Raw genomic sequence first — 17,395 nt, 5'->3', positions numbered from 1 at the left:
TTCATCGGAATATGACGAGAAGATAACCAAACCAGATCCCCAACACGAAGTCGGGGACCCACACGGCGTCTGCGATTAGCGAAAAGTTGAGCTTTCTCCTGGGACAAGATCAAATTGTCCACTACCTGAGTCCAGATCTGCTGCAACCTATCCACCACAGAATCCACACCAGGACAGTCCAAAGACTCAACCTGTCCTGAAGAGAAACGAGGATGGAACCCAGAATTGCAAAAAAATGGAGAAACCAAGGTAGCCGAGCTGGCCCGATTATTAAGGGCGAACTCAGCCAACGGCAAAAAGGACACCCAATCATCCTGGTCTGCAGAAACAAAACATCTCAGATATGTTTCCAAGGTCTGATTGGTTCGTTCGGTCTGGCCATTAGTCTGAGGATGGAAAGCCGAGGAAAAGGATAGGTCAATGCCCATCCTACCACAAAAGGCTCGCCAAAACCTTGAAACAAACTGGGAACCTCTGTCAGAAACAATATTCTCAGGAATGCCATGCAACCGAACCACATGCTGAAAGAACAAAGGTACCAAATCAGAGGAGGAAGGCAATTTAGCCAAGGGCACCAGATGGACCATTTTAGAAAAGCGATCACAGACCACCCAAATGACTGACATCTTTTGAGAAACGGGAAGGTCAGAAATGAAATCCATCGAAATATGTGTCCAAGGCCTCTTTGGGACCGGCAAGGGCAAAAGCAACCCACTGGCACGAGAACAGCAGGGCTTAGCCCTAGCACAAATCCCACAGGACTGAACAAAAGTACGTACATCCCGTGACAGAGATGGCCACCAGAAGGATCTAGCCACTAACTCTCTGGTACCAAAGATTCCAGGATGACCAGCCAACACCGAACAATGAAGTTCAGAGATAAGTTTATTAGTCCACCTATCAGGGACGAACAGTTTCTCTGCTGGACAACGATCAGGTTTATTCGCCTGAAATTTTTGCAGCACCCGCCGCAAATCAGGGGAGATGGCAGACACAATGACTCCTTCCTTGAGGATACCCGCTGGCTCAGATAAACCCGGAGAGTCGGCCACAAAACTCCTAGACAGAGCATCCGCCTTCACATTTTTAGAGCCCGGAAGGTACGAAATCACAAAGTCGAAGCGGGCAAAAAATAACGACCAACGGGCCTGTCTAGGATTCAATCGCTTGGCAGACTCGAGATAAGTCAAGTTCTTATGATCAGTCAATACCACCACGCGATGCTTAGCTCCTTCAAGCCAATGACGCCACTCCTCGAATGCCCACTTCATGGCCAGCAACTCTCGATTGCCCACATCATAATTACGCTCAGCGGGCGAAAACTTCCTGGAAAAGAAAGCACATGGTTTCATCACTGAGCAATCAGAACCTCTCTGTGACAAAACCGCCCCTGCTCCAATCTCAGAAGCATCAACCTCGACCTGGAACGGAAGAGAAACATCTGGCTGACACAACACAGGGGCAGAACAAAAACGACGCTTCAACTCCTGAAAAGCTTCCACAGCAGCAGAAGACCAATTAACCAAATCAGCACCCTTCTTGGTCAAATCGGTCAATGGTTTGGCAATGCTAGAAAAATTACAGATGAAGCGACGATAAAAATTAGCAAAGCCCAGGAACTTTTGCAGACTTTTCAGAGATGTCGGCTGAATCCAATCCTGGATGGCTTGGACCTTAACTGGATCCATCTCGATAGTAGAAGGGGTAAAGATGAACCCCAAAAATGAAACTTTCTGCACACCGAAGAGACACTTTGATCCCTTCACAAACAAAGAGTTAGCACGCAGGACCTGAAAAACCATTCTGACCTGCTTCACATGAGACTCCCAATCATCTGAGAAGATCAAAATGTTATCCAAGTAAACAATCAGGAATTTATCCAGATACTCACGGAAGATGTCATGCATAAAAGACTGAAACACAGATGGAGCATTGGCAAGTCCGAACGGCATCACTAGATACTCAAAATGACCCTCGGGCATATTGAATGCAGTTTTCCATTCATCTCCTTGCCTGATTCTCACCAGATTATACGCACCACGAAGATCTATCTTAGTGAACCAACTAGCCCCCTTAATCCGAGCAAACAAGTCAGATAACAATGGCAAGGGATACTGAAATTTAACAGTGATCTTATTAAGAAGGCGGTAATCAATACACGGTCTCAGCGAACCATCCTTCTTGGCTACAAAGAAGAACCCTGCTCCCAGTGGTGATGACGATGGGCGAATATGTCCCTTCTCCAGGGATTCCTTCACATAACTGCGCATAGCGGCGTGTTCGGGCACGGATAAATTAAATAATCGACCTTTAGGGAATTTACTACCAGGAATCAAATTGATAGTACAATCACAATCCCTATGCGGAGGTAGAGCATCGGACTTGGGCTCTTCAAATACATCCTGATAATCAGACAAGAACTCTGGGACCTCAGAAGGGGTGGATGACGAAATGGACAAAAATGGAACATCACCATGTACCCCCTGACAACCCCAGCTGGATACCGACATGGAATTCCAATCCAATACTGGATTATGGGTTTGTAGCCATGGCAACCCCAACACGACCACATCATGCAGATTATGCAACACCAGAAAGCGAATAACTTCCTGATGTGCAGGAGCCATGCACATGGTCAGCTGGGCCCAGTATTGAGGTTTATTCTTGGCCAAAGGTGTAGCATCAATTCCTCTCAATGGAATAGGACACCGCAAAGGCTCCAAGAAAAACCCACAACGTTTAGCATAATCCAAATCCATCAGATTCAGGGCAGCGCCCGAATCCACAAACGCCATGACAGAAAACGACGACAAAGAGCATATCAAGGTAATGGACAGAAGGAATTTGGACTGTACAGTACCAATGACGGCAGACCTAGCGGACCGCTTAGTGCGCTTAGGACAATCAGAAATAGCATGAGTGGAATCACCACAGTAGAAACACAGACCATTCAGACGTCTGTATTCCTGCCGTTCAACTCTAGTCATAGTCCTATCGCACTGCATAGGCTCAGGTTTAACCTCAGGCAGTACCGCCAAATGGTGCACAGATTTACGCTCGCGCAAGCGTCGACCGATCTGAATGGCCAAAGACAAAGACTCATTCAAACCAGCAGGCATAGGAAATCCCACCATGACATCCTTAAGAGCCTCAGAGAGACCCTTTCTGAACAAAGCTGCCAGCGCAGATTCATTCCACTGAGTGAGTACTGACCATTTCCTAAATTTCTGACAATATACTTCTATATCATCCTGACCCTGGCACAAAGCCAGCAAATTTTTCTCAGCCTGATCCACTGAATTAGGCTCATCGTACAGCAATCCGAGCGCCAGGAAAAACGCATCGACGCTACTCAATGCAGGGTCTCCTGGCGCAAGAGAAAATGCCCAGTCTTGAGGGTCGCCGCGCAAAAAAGAAATAATAATCAAAACCTGTTGAATAGGATTACCAGAAGAATGAGGTTTCAAGGCCAGAAATAGCTTACAATTATTTTTGAAACTTAGAAACTTAGTTCTATCTCCAAAAAACAAATCAGGAATAGGAATTCTTGGTTCTAACATAGATTTCTGATCAATAGTATCTTGAATCTTTTGTACATTTATAACGAGATTATCCATTGAAGAGCACAGACCCTGAATATCCATGTCCACACCTGTGTCCAGAATCACCCAAATGTCTAGGGGAAAAAAAAAAAAAGTGAACACAGAGCAGAAAAAAAAAAAAAAAAAAAAAATGATGTCAGAACTTTTTCTTTCCCTCTATTGAGAATCATTAGTTTGGCTCCTTGTACTGTTATGTTTGCTAATGACAGGTGTTATGAAGGCAATCCAGAAACACAGTGTGCTTAGCGATCAGAGCGCACACAGTGATCTGACAAATACCCAAAAATACAAGAACGAGCTCTGAGACGTGGAAACTCTGTAGACTGCACACCTGATCCTATCCTAAACACAACTAAAAGCGGCTGTGGATTGCGCCTAACAACTACCTAGGCAACTCGGCACAGCCTAAGAAACTAGCTAGCCTGAAGATAGAAAAATAGGCCTGACTTGCCCCAGAGAAATTCCCCAAAGGAAAAGGCAGCCCCCCACATATAATGACTGTGAGTAAGATGAAAAGACAAAACGTAGGGATGAAATAGATTCAGCAAAGTGGGGCCCGATATTCTAGGACAGAGCGAGGACAGTAAAGCGAACTTTGCAGTCTACAAAAAACCCTAAAGCAAAACCACGCAAAGGGGGCAAAAAAAACCCACCGTGCCGAACTAACGGCACGGCGGTACACCCTTTGCGTCTCAGAGCTTCCAGCAAAACAAAAGACAAGCTGGACAGAAAAAAAGCAACAAAAAAGCAAAAAGCACTTAGCTATACAGAGCAGCAGGTCACAGGAACAATCAGGAGAAGCTCAGATCCAACACTGAAACATTGACAAGGAGCAAGGATAGCAGCATCAGGCGGAGTTAAGTAATGAAGAAGTTAACGAGCTCACCAGAACACCTGAGGGAGGAAGCTCAGAAGCTGCAGTACCACTTGTGACCACAGGAGTGAATTCAGCCACAGAATTCACAACAATAGGCACTCCTGGTTTTTGCGCATAGATCACATTGTCAAAAGAGAAAATATTGTGTTTTAGAAGGAAAAACGTCACATCTAATGCAAAATCAATCAAATCCTGTGAATATAGACCAGACTTATTTAAATGAAATTCAAAAGCTCTCATAGCCAAATCGTGCGGTATGCACGTATAAAGAGACACAACGTCACAACAAAGCCACTAGAAATTACTTTGCCAGGTTTTCTTTGAGAAAGTTTTTAACACTTCTCTCAAGTCTTTGATATAACCACCAGGCATTCCTGTGACTATAGGTTGTAATAGTGAGTCTACCCATTCACATAAATGTTCAGTCATTGACTCCACACCCGATACTATGGGACTAGTAGTCCATTTCCTTTGTGGACTTTAGGCAGTCCATACAATATTGGTAACATAGGTGATGGCACAAAAAGATATTCCGCTTGTTTTTTGTTCAAAACTCCTAAATTGAGACCTTCATCAATGATTTTACTAACTTTTAAATTAAACTCCTTAGTGGGATTGCTTCTTAATTTTTCATACGTTGTATTATCCGCAAGAAGTTCATATATTTTATCTCTATAATCATTTTCATTTAAGATGATGATCAGTCCACCCTTGTCACTTTTTTTATCACAATATTTTTCATTTCTTTCAAGTCTCGGAGAGCTTTTCTCTGCTTAAATGTCAGATTATTGCTATTTCTTTTTGATGTATTTTGATTGAAGTCATCTTTTAACTTTTTCAAATCTTTTTCAATCAGCTCCTGAAATTTATCCATACACTCCACCCTAGTCTGTATCGGGTAGAAGTATGGATTTTTCGTTTAAAATTTTGCTGGTTGATTTTTCCTCACATTATCTTCTATTTGTTCACTAGATAAGCTTTGCAGACAAATAAGCGCCACTTGTACTTTAAAGTCTAAACCCTCATACTCATTCACAATATTATCTCTTATTTCTATGTCTCTTTCATTATCATATACTAAAAAGTGTTTTTTTATAGTCAAATTTCATATGAATTTATTTATATCAAGAATAGTCATAAACAAGTTAAAGTCTGTGTCAGGTACAAAATTAAATCCCAGTGCCAAAACATCTAATTGATCCTTCGTTAGTGTTTGCGAGGAGAGATTAACAACATTATGTTCTTCAGTTACTTGTGTTCTTTCTTGTAGCGGGTAACTACTCCAGATGGATTTCTTGTGTTTCCTCCCGCCTCTTCTCTTGTGTTTTTTGATGACTTATAATTCCTCTTTCTATTTTCATTAGTGTTGCTCTCCACGGAAACATCTGATGCGCTGGCAATTGTATCTGATGAATCAGGGTCTGATGAAAAAAAGCTCACCTGTGGTCTATTTGTCGTTTTTTTTAAGATTGATCTCGGGGATCTATGCGGTTTTTCCCACTGCCCCATTCATACACTTTATCAGTGGAATAGTCATTCATATCCCTCTCAAATTTACGCTTTTTGCCATTCATGATGTCATTTTCCAATGCACCAATATTTTCTTTCATTTTAGACAGGAATGTTTCATAATATGACAAAGTCTTATATTCTTCAAGAGTAATATTTATTTCTTCTATATTTTTTTGTATCTCCACCAGTTTTGACTCCTCGTGCTTAATTAGAAGTTTCATCAAATTCAAGGAACAATTCGTAAGAATTTGATTCAATTCCTTTTTAAAGTCATCTGAGTATATAACTGTGGATACTTTTTTTATTCTTAAACCTCACGGAATCATTTCCTTTGCCAGGTAATTTTGTAATGTCGGAGGTTTCCACCAAATATTTGTTCCTAATTTAGCCAATTTTTCGGCTTCCACCAATTATGTTGTAAAATCCACATTACCAATTGTATTAACTCCAGTGCTTCCAAACACCCATGCTGCTTTTTCTGATCTATCGTTAAATTGCAGCATGATCTTATCAGAAAAACAAAATTTAAACCACAGTTCACATTCAATGCAAATAGTAATTGAAGTGCAGGATATAAGTCAGGAGACCACGGCAAAATCAATGTAAATGAGTGTAATGTCCACACGGTGTAAGGAATTTAAGAGAGAGTAAGCTTTAACTGTATTTTATTCTTCACTTTTCCTCCAGCCCACAACATACAGCAGCATAAGATTTCCTCCTCAGGCCAGAACTGAAACTGGAACTACTCTCAACTCCCGCCCTCGCTTTCTTAAAGAGACAGATCTAATTCTTATACATTACATCATCCCCTTATATATATATATATATATATATATATATACAGTGGGGCAAAAAAGTATTTAGTCAGTCAGCAATAGTGCAAGTTCCACCACTTAAAAAGATGAGAGGCGTCTGTAATTTACATCATAGGTAGACCTCAACTATGGGAGACAAACTGAGAAAAAAAAATCCAGAAAATCACATTGTCTGTTTTTTTAACATTTTATTTGCATATTATGGTGGAAAATAAGTATTTGGTCAGAAACAAAATTTCATCTCAATACTTTGTAATATATCCTTTGTTGGCAATGACAGAGGTCAAACGTTTTCTGTAAGTCTTCACAAGGTTGCCACACACTGTTGTTGGTATGTTGGCCCATTCCTCCATGCAGATCTCCTCTAGAGCAGTGATGTTTTTGGCTTTTCGCTTGGCAACACGGACTTTCAACTCCCTCCAAAGGTTTTCTATAGGGTTGAGATCTGGAGACTGGCTAGGCCACTCCAGGACCTTGAAATGCTTCTTACGAAGCCACTCCTTCGTTGCCCTGGCGGTGTGCTTTGGATCATTGTCATGTTGAAAGACCCAGCCACGTTTCATCTTCAATGCCCTTGCTGATGGAAGGAGGTTTGCACTCAAAATCTCACGATATATGGCCCCATTCATTCTTTCATGTACCCGGATTAGTCGTCCTGGCCCCTTTGCAGAGAAACAGCCCCAAAGCATGATGTTTCCACCACCATGCTTTACAGTAGGTATGGTGTTTGATGGATGCAACTCAGTATTCTTTTTCCTCCAAACACGACAAGTTGTGTTTCTACCAAACAGTTCCAGTTTGGTTCCATCAGACCATAGGACATTCTCCCAAAACTCCTCTGGATCATCCAAATGCTCTCTAGCAAACTTCAGACGGGCCCGGACATGTACTGGCTTAAGCAGTGGGACATGTCTGGCACTGCAGGATCTGAGTCCATGGTGGCGTAGTGTGTTACTTATGGTAGGCCTTGTTACATTGGTCCCAGCTCTCTGCAGTTCATTCACTAGGTCCCCCCGTGTGGTTCTGGGATTTTTGCTCACCGTTCTTGTGATCATTCTGACCCCACGGGGTGGGATTTTGCGTGGAGCCCCAGATCGAGGGAGATTATCAGTGGTCTTGTATGTCTTCCATTTTCTAATTATTGCTCCCACTGTTGATTTCTTCACTCCAAGCTGGTTGGCTATTGCAGATTCAGTCTTCCCAGCCTGGTGCAGGGCTACAATTTTGTTTCTGGTGTCCTTTGACAGCTCTTTGATCTTCACCATAGTGGAGTTTGGAGTCAGACTGTTTGAGGGTGTGCACAGGTGTCTTTTTATACTGATAACAAGTTTAAACAGGTGCCATTACTACAGGTAATGAGTGGAGGAAAGAGGAGACTCTTAAAGAAGAAGTTACAGGTCTGTGAGAGCCAGAAATATTGATTGTTTGTTTCTGACCAAATACTTATTTTCCACCATAATATGCAAAAAAAATGATAAAAAAACAGACAATGTGATTTTATGGATTTTTTTTTCTCAGTTTGTCTCCCATAGTTGAGGTCTAACTATGATGTAAATTACAGACGCCTCTCATCTTTTTAAGTGGTGGAACTTGCACTATTGCTGACTGACTAAATACTTTTTTGCCCCCTGTATATATATATATATATATATTAACCTAAAATAAATATTGACAATGTAACAATATGAAAATGTCCAAGAAAAACCATATGTCTGTATTGTCTTATTCCCCCTTTTTTTTAAACTATATCTCTTCAATAAGTCTCGATGGAGCCCTTCTTTCCCGTGTAGGGTAATGTCTGGGTTCATTGGGGGTGTCCAGTGCTGACGGATCAGTCACCTCTTGTTGGTCCTCTCCACTGTCGGGTAACAAATCTTCCACTGGTGGGAGTTCATTATCATTGTTCTGCGGTATGATTTTAAAATGTGAGGAATTTCGAGTGATGGAGTGTCCGTCTCGCTCAGCCGTGACCATACTGCCTTTTCTCTCAGTAACATTATACTTTGCAGGACTATATACAGCTGAGGTTTTGTTGGTTGATTTTTGACGCACAACAACCATATCACCTCTTTTGATGGCAAATGGCTGTGCCCGTCGCCTTCTGTCTGCATAATGTTTCATGGCTTGCTTGTTAAAGAAATCCGTTGATCGCACTGAAGAGTCATTTGGTAAGGGATGACTGGTCACATCAGGGATCCGTGTACGAAGAGTTCTGCTGAACATTAGATGAGATGGCGCAGCATTAGTGGTGGAATGTGGCGTGTTGCGGTAATTGCGCAGGAATTTGTATAGTGACTGTTTCAGTGGGGTGTGCTCCAGGCTAGCTGCCTTGATTCGTTTCCCCATGGTACGCATGAAACGTTCTACGATTCCATTAGCTTGCGGCCAGCAAGGTGTGATTTTTCTGTGGCTGAACCCCAAGTATTCAGAAAACTGTGCAAACACATGTCCATTGAATGGAGGTCCATTATCTGTTTTGACCACTCTTGGAATGCCATATGCAGAGAATATGTCGTCCAGTTCTGGTATGACACTATTAGGAGACGTTGAAGAGATGAATGAAATGACAGGGTATCTAGAATATTCATCAATTGTTACTAGAATGTATTGGCCATTTGGTAATGGTCCATATATGTCGACTGCCACTTCCTCCCATACAGCAGTGGGTAACGGAGACATTTGTAATGGCTCTAGAGTTGATGATGGAGTAATTAATTGACAAGTGGAGCAATGTCCAATCTTCTCTTCCACCAATTTATCCATATTTGGGAACCACACTTTTTCTCTGAGTAACTTTTTTGTGCCAACAATTCCTAGATGACCTTCGTGTGCTATCTGTATGACTAGGTTGCGCAAGGCCTTGGGTACAACCAGTTTGGTACCACGAACGATGAGTTGATCTTCAGTGACTGATAATTCCTCACGTACATTTGAAAATAGTTTTAACTCTTTCAGATCAATCCCATCTTCAGGAAATTTTTTCTTTTGAATTTCATGCCACCTTCTATTTTGGATAATGTGTATTAAGGCACAGAGTGTCTTGTCACTTGTTGTTGTATTCACAAACTGATCAACAGAAAGTGCTTTTGGCACGGCGTGAGCTGCAACAAAGTGGATGTATTCTTCAATGGAGGAATGCACAGGTAAATCATCATTCGTGGGATGTCTTGAGAGATAATCAGCCGGATTGCTGTATTTTCCAGGTTTGTGAACAATTTTGTAATTATAGTCCTGTAGACGTAGACCCCATCGTTCAATCCGTGCTGGCATTTTAGCTCGGGGATTTCCAAAAATTGTAAGGAGAGCTTGATGATCTGTGACAATAGTGAAGGGAGCGCCATAGAGAAATAAGTGAAAGTGTTCACAACCCCAGACGACTGCCAAGCTTTTTTTTTCAGGTTGTGAATACTTTCTTTCAGTGCTTGTTAAGCTTTTACTTGCATAGGAAATGATGTGGGGACTTTGATTGTCATCCTTGTATTGTGCTAAAATTGCACCCAGTCCCACGGGACTAGCATCCACAATCAGTTCGGTTCGAAGAGCTGGATCAAAATAGGCCATGGTGGTTGTTGAGCAGAGTTCGTTTTTGATTGTTTCAAAAGAGGCCTGACAGTCTTGGGACCATTGAAAAACGCCATTTTGTTTCGTAAGTTCCCTTAATGGAGTGCTGATTGTCGAAAAATTTGGAATATATCTAGCACAGTAAATTGCCATTCCAAGAAAAGAGCGCACTTCACTGGCATCCTGTGGAATTAAAGCTGCTCTGATGGATTCCACTTCCTTGGGATCAGGTCGTACTCCTTCCGCCGAGAAAATGTGACCATAGAACTCCAATGAATTTTTATCAAATTCGCATTTTTCTTTGTTTAAAGTGAGTCCAGCAGAGAGCAGACATTCAAAGATAGCATATAGAGCACGATTATGTTCAGCTTGAGTTTTCCCAAAAACCAGTATGTCATCACTGTAATTAAAGGCATTTGGAATATGTTAAATGACGCTCCTTATCGTATCTTGAAAAATTTCTGCTGCTGAGCAGACCCCAAACGTCAATCTTTTGTATCTTCTGAGACCCACATGGGTGGAAAATGTTGTTAAGTATCTGGATTCTGGACTCAATTCTAATTGATGATAGCCCTTATTGAGGTCGAGCTTTGAAAAAACAGTTGCTCCATTTAATAAATTAATAATGTCATCAATTGTGGGTGAGATGTGTCTTTCCCTTTGAATAGCAGTGTTGGGCAGGCGTATGTCAACACACAGTCTTACCTGCTCTGGAGTCTTTGGTTTTGGAACTACCACAAGTGGAGAGACCCACGGAGTGGGACCAGAAACAGTTTCAATGACATCATCATCCATGAGTAATTGGAGTTCCTTTTCTACCTTCTTTCTCAGGTGAAATGGAATACGCCTGTGAGCCTGGGCTACTGGACGGACACTGTCATCCACATGAAGATGCACTTGAGAGTCCTTTAATTTTCCTAATCCACTAAATAGGGAGGGAAAACTGTTCACCATAGCTTGTACATCCAGGTCCGCAGGGTCGGTTATGGTATGAACAATCTGGATGAGTCCTAGCTTCAAGGCAGTGTGATAGCTGAGAAGACAGCCTCCGGATCCTTGTAATGTGTGAAAAGTGGTTTTCTGCCTATTTTCTTTATAGCTAAGTTCAGCATCAAATTGTCCCATTGTAACTAGAGGTGTTTTAGATCCATATGGGAAGATTTTAGTATGCACTTGCTGTAAGACTGGCTTTGTTTTCAACTGTTCATAAGTATTGCTGTCTATGATATCCACTGAAGCTCCTGTATCTATTGTAAAGGTGATATCCGTGTTCCAGATGGTGAGTGTAATACATGGAGATTGCACTGAGCCAGTGACAGAAGTTGTGAACACATAGTTCTCAGCCACAGACATTTCTTCTATATCCTGATTTACCATTTTTATATTTGCAGGCTTTGTCATTGGCAGAGGAGACTTGTTGGGCGCTGATTTGCAGACAACTGCAAAATGGTTCCCTTTTCCACATTTCCACAAGTTTGTCCTATAGCTGGACATTTGTTCATGTGGTGAGAGAAATCTTGCCATATCTATAACATTTCTTCTGTTGCGGGGCCTGCTTGCCTTGTGCACTGTTATGTTTGAGATTATGCACATGTAAATGATCCCCACTCTCCATTGCACTTGCCTGATGATCTGCTATCTCTATAGCACGGGCCATCTTGAGTAAATCATGCAGAGAGAGATCCTGCTGCAGAGCTTTACGCCTTAGGCCATGTTCACACTATGCGGTTTTTACTGCGGAACCGCGGCAATTTTGCCGCTGCAGGTCCGCAGCTGTTTTCCATGCAGGGTACAGTACAATGTTACCCTATGGAAAACAGAAACCGCAGTGCACATGATGCGGAAAAACCCGAAAAAAACAGCGCAGAATTGCTGCGGAAAAAAAGAAGGACCATGTCACTTCTTTGTGCAGAATCGCAGCGATTCTGCACCCATAGAAATGCATTGATCCGCTTACTTCCCGCATGGGGCTGTGCACACCATGCGGGAAGTAAGCGGATAATGTACGGGTTATACCCGGGGTGGAGGAGAGGAGACTCTCCTCCAGGCCCTGGGAACCATATTTGTATTAAAAAAAAAAAGAATAAAAATAAAAAATCATGTATACTCACCCTCGGAAGTCTCAGCGCTGCACGCGGCCATCCGGTCTCAGGTTTGCTATGCGACCAGGACCTTCGGTGACGTCGCGGTCACATGACCGCGACGTCACCGAAGGTCCTGGTCGCACAGCATCTTTGGAACCGGACCGCCGCCTGCAGCGCCCAGGAGATCGGGACGTCGGAGGGTGAGTATATCATCATGATTTTATTATTTTTAACACTACTATTGATGCTGCATATTGCTGCATATGCAGCATCAATAGTAGGGGTAAATCCCGCAGCGGAACCCGCAGCGGAACCCGCAGGACAAACCGCGATAAATCTGCAGGGACAACTGCAGCGGGTTTGCCCTGCAGATTTATCAATTCTCCCGCAGAATAAAAAGCAACGTGTGAATGTGGCCTTATGGTACTAGACGAGCAGGTGACAATTACTTGAGTTAGGATTTCATCATCTACGTCTGTAAATGCACACCCATGTGCTAGTTCTTTTAGCCGGGTGACATAGGTGTCTATGGATTCTTCTGGAAGCTGCTTAGCAATCCTGAACTTGTATCTTTCATATCTGATGTTTTGTTTAGGGTTGAAGTAGTCAGTGAGAGCTTTGGAGCATTTGCTGTACGTGTCTGTCTCCGCTGCTGGTAATGTGCTGTATATGTCATAGACTCCTGTGCCCGCACAATGCAGGAACACGGCTTTTTTTCTGTTCTCCTCTTTTATATCTATTGCTTCCAGGAAATTCTCAAATCGATTTAACCATTTTCTCCAGTTATGAGAAAGATTAGTGACATCAGTCATATCAAACTGTGGGAACATGTGCAAGTATTCAGCCATGTTGGAGTCTCTCAGTGGCGCAGGCGTGTGAAGCAGTAAAGCAGGGGTCAGTACTCACAGTAGCAGGTGATTCAATCCCATCCTCGTCGCCAGTTGTAATGTCCACACGGTGTAAGGAATTTAAGAGAGAGTAAGCTTTAACTGTATTTTATTCTTCTCTTTTCCTCCAGCCCACAACATACAGCAGCATAAGATTTCCTTCTCAGGCCAGAACTGAAACTGAAACTACTCTCAACTCCCGCCCTCGCTTTCTTAAAGAGACAGATCTAATTCTTATACATTACAATGAGTAATATCGAAGAAAAAAAAACAGGTTACAAGAGCCCTAGCCAGCTCAGACAGACCACAGGAGCACGGAAACTTCGTCCTGACCCAGATGTGAAGCAACAGAGGATGAGAAGAAAAACGTGTGAATGCTCCAGCTCCTTAAAATTCAAAAAGTCTTTATTGATCCATATAAAATTTAAAAATGGAAAGACATTTCTTTTTCATATGTTTGTTTTATTTTGTATGTAATCAAGTACTTTTTATGGTGCTGTGAGCTTTCAGGACCTTTGAAGAAATCATGTGATTAGTGGTGTTGTTATGATAGGTCAATGAACGCTATAAATAAATTGTCAGTGCCGATAGTAGTAAGCCATGATTAAGATCTCTTTAGATCGAAACGCGTCGCTTTAAGCTGTCATCCTACCTGTACGCAAGGATTTTTCTTTCCATTTTTAAATTTTATATGGATCAATAAAGACTTTTTGAATTTTAAGGAGCTGGAGCATTCACATGTTTTTCTTCTCATACTCTGTTGCTTCACGTCGGGGTCAGGACGAAGTTTCCGTGCACCTGTGGTCTGTCGGTGAGCTGGCTAGGGCTCTTGTAGCCTGTTTTTTTTCTTCTATATTATTTATTAACATTTCTATTACCTGTATGCCCATATTAATAGATCATATACGTCCCAGGGGGTGACAGATTCCCTTTAAATGACAGGTCACTGAACCTTCAGTGAGCTGCCTATTTTAAATGGTGAACCTGCACAGTTAATATTGTGGTCTTTCAAATAAAAATTAATTGCAACATAATAGTGACGACGGTATCAGAGTATGTGCAGTAGCAACTATCGGCAAGCGATAGTTGATATATAATGTGAGTTGATATATAATGTGTGAGAGTTAAGTCAGATGTGGACAAAATGCTGAAGAATGCTATCAAAAATAGAAGTGTGAATAGTTTATTTTTATCAATTAAGAAAATGCAAAGTGAATTCAGCAAAAGAGAAATCCAAGTCCATCGCCTTGTTGAGGTCAGTAAACGCAGTGATCAGCCAAAGAAACTTTTCGCAGGAGATGAATGACACATTATGCTTACTTCCGTTGAAAATTAGAAGATGTCCAGTAGTGCCATCAGCTCAGAACTGGCAGCAACCAGTAAGACCCAGTTACACTGATCTATTGTTCGGAGAAGTCTGGCTGGAAGTGGTCTTGATGAAAAAATTGCGGACAAACATTCTAGGACAGATTTCCATTAGTGTAAGAAGGAATGGGCCATTTTAATTCTACAGCAACTACCTCCCAAGACAAAATGATTTTGATTTGCTAATTAAATGTATTTATTTATGATTACATTTCCTTTACTTACTTTTTTTTCTATTCCAAGAGAACCCCTTTAAAAATGATTTCCCATGCCATGAGTTCAAAATAATTATAAACAATCAATTAAACCTCAGGTAATTAGGATTAGCAAGCAATCAAAGCCTACAAAAAAGCGTGCAAATTATTTCATAATCTTTATTATTCCAATACTCTCTATTTCTATTCATAATAACCCATAAAAGCTGTAAAATGCAATTAAGTAAAGTGAAATATGTGCATAAAAAGGATTTTTAATTATGGTATATCACAACAAGAATGATATTTCATTGTTATAAGTATAATAGATATTTAAGGGTTTATACTTGAACAGTGACAGTGAAGAGTGCCATATAGAATAATAAAGCTAGCTGGTACTTCACCGAGCTCATCGGCTTGTGCTGTCTACATTGGATGAGCCGCTAAGCTCGATGATTGGCTGCAGCAGTGAGGCACAGTGATGACATTATGTCACCGCTGCAGCCAAAACATCAAGTCCTGAACAGAGGCGGGGAGCAATCGGCGGTGGATGGCGAGTACCAACTGGCCTCATTATTTTACATGTCTGCCATCTTATGGAGTTCACTTTGATGAAATTGAAAAAACCGCTTTGCTATTATCATAGCAATTTCTTATTACTTACTTCCATTTTAAGAAGCTGCTCTGCTTTACTTCTGTTTATACTTTTGCTGTACCATCTGCAAAAATCAAAATATTAGTCAGCCTTGTGCAAGCTGATGGAAACACTATGGGGGCGATTCATTAAGGTGATTATGCCAGAAATCTGGAATAAACATCTTAATAAGTCACAATATTTCTTGGAAGCTTCGTGTCACGGTGGGAACTCGCACGCGTTTCCGGCACTGTACTACTCACTGCATTCGCTGCTCTGCTTATCCTCATGTCAGGCAGCCGCACCGACTCTGTATACAGCAATTAAAGCTCTGCTGCATTTCCCTGATGTCTCCACATGGCTATAGGGGAGTGGCCAGATCCTGCAGGAATTTATCCCTGCTGTGTCCTGCAGTGTTTGGATTCCCCAGCCAATCACCAACCAGCAGGTGCTATATCAGGCTGCGCTGTCCTCAACACCTTTACCAGAGTTTAGTTTCCACTTTGCTGTTAGCATCTAGTTCCCAGTCAAGGTGTTTTGTTGTTTATCCCTCCTGTTACTGACCTGACTTGTATTCTCGTCCTGTCTGTTCTTTCCGCTCCTGAACTCGGCTACATATCCTGAACTTGTGCTACCTGCCCTGACCCTGGATCGTCTGACTATGCTTCTGTCTCACGCCCCTCTGTACCACACACATCTGCTCTGACCCCTGGATCAGCTGCTGAAGGTCCGGACAATGCTCTGGAGTGGCACCTGGTGGCTATCCTGTGCCCAAGCCTACCCTCACCATCAGAGGCGCTAGTGAAGACCAGGTAGACACTTAGTCACGCCCCTCTAGGGTAAGTCCGGCCAGTGGGTCCACACCCATCAGCGTTACAGTGTGCACAAATATTGAAACTTCTGGCGTTTACATGCCAGTTCCGGACAGCTTCATCAATATGGGCATATATCAAAACATACTGAACCAAGGCAATACCTATATATCAATACACACGGTACTTTTATATCAATTGCATTAGTCGTAATAGTGATACATATGTGCACAAAATGGAATAGCAGACCATTCGGGATAGATACAGTAATACCAGTGGGAAGAGACCCGAATTTAGGTCAGAAAAGAAACACAAAACAGAATACAAAGGGTTGTTAGAAAATTAAAACACCTTTATTAAAGACATTGGTGAAGTGGTGGCACAGCTGACAGGAAGGCCTACACATACAAACAGCAACAAACCATGGGACATACACAACAGTAATATATGCAAGGTATTGCACCAAAAGAAAATACTGATGGGTGAATAATACAGATAAATATACTATGTCCAAGCGGCCAGAACTGAACAAAAGTTACGGACAGTATCATAATTCTAAAGTGCATAGAGTATAGAATATATGTGAGTTTAGGTGCAGATACAGAAATAGCAGTATTTCACGTATAATATGATGTTGCTCATAGACGAAGTCAGTGAACCCATAGTATGAGGCATAAAGGCATAATTACCAGATAGAGTGCTGAGTAGGCGCGGCACGTACCCCGACGCGCGTTTTGGACTACGTTCTTCGTCAGGGGGTTTCTGGATATCCTTTATACCGTATTCTATGCACTTTAGAATTATGATACTGTCCGTAACTTTTGGTCAGGTCTGTCCACTTGGACACTAGTATATTTATCTGCATTATTCATCCATCAGTATTTTCTTTTGGTGCAATACCTTGCATATATTACTGTTGTGTATGCCCCCATGGTTTGTTACTGTTTGTATGTGTAGGCCTTCCTGTTAGCTGTGCCACCACTTCACCAATATCTTTAATAAAGGCGTTTTAATTTTCTAACTACCCTTTGTATTCTGTTTTGTGTTTCTTT

General features: G+C 41.9%; 1 protein-coding gene across 1 annotated transcript in view; it reads right to left on the bottom strand.

Moving 5' to 3' along the window:
- The window catches only part of TEC (tec protein tyrosine kinase), a 182,007-nt gene that overhangs the window by 55,923 nt on the left and 108,689 nt on the right, over window positions 1-17,395 (bottom strand). Inside the window, exon 9 of the mRNA XM_069744502.1 lies at window positions 15,562-15,616. Within this exon, the coding sequence (XP_069600603.1) occupies window positions 15,562-15,616 (55 nt within the window). The remainder of the gene's footprint in view (window positions 1-15,561; window positions 15,617-17,395) is intronic.

Source organism: Ranitomeya imitator, chromosome 1 (genome assembly GCF_032444005.1).
Source record: "Ranitomeya imitator isolate aRanImi1 chromosome 1, aRanImi1.pri, whole genome shotgun sequence".
Classification (NCBI taxonomy): Eukaryota; Metazoa; Chordata; class Amphibia; order Anura; family Dendrobatidae; genus Ranitomeya; species Ranitomeya imitator.
Note: the sequence above shows the minus strand (reverse complement) of the source record. Positions and strands in the feature narration are given on the sequence as shown.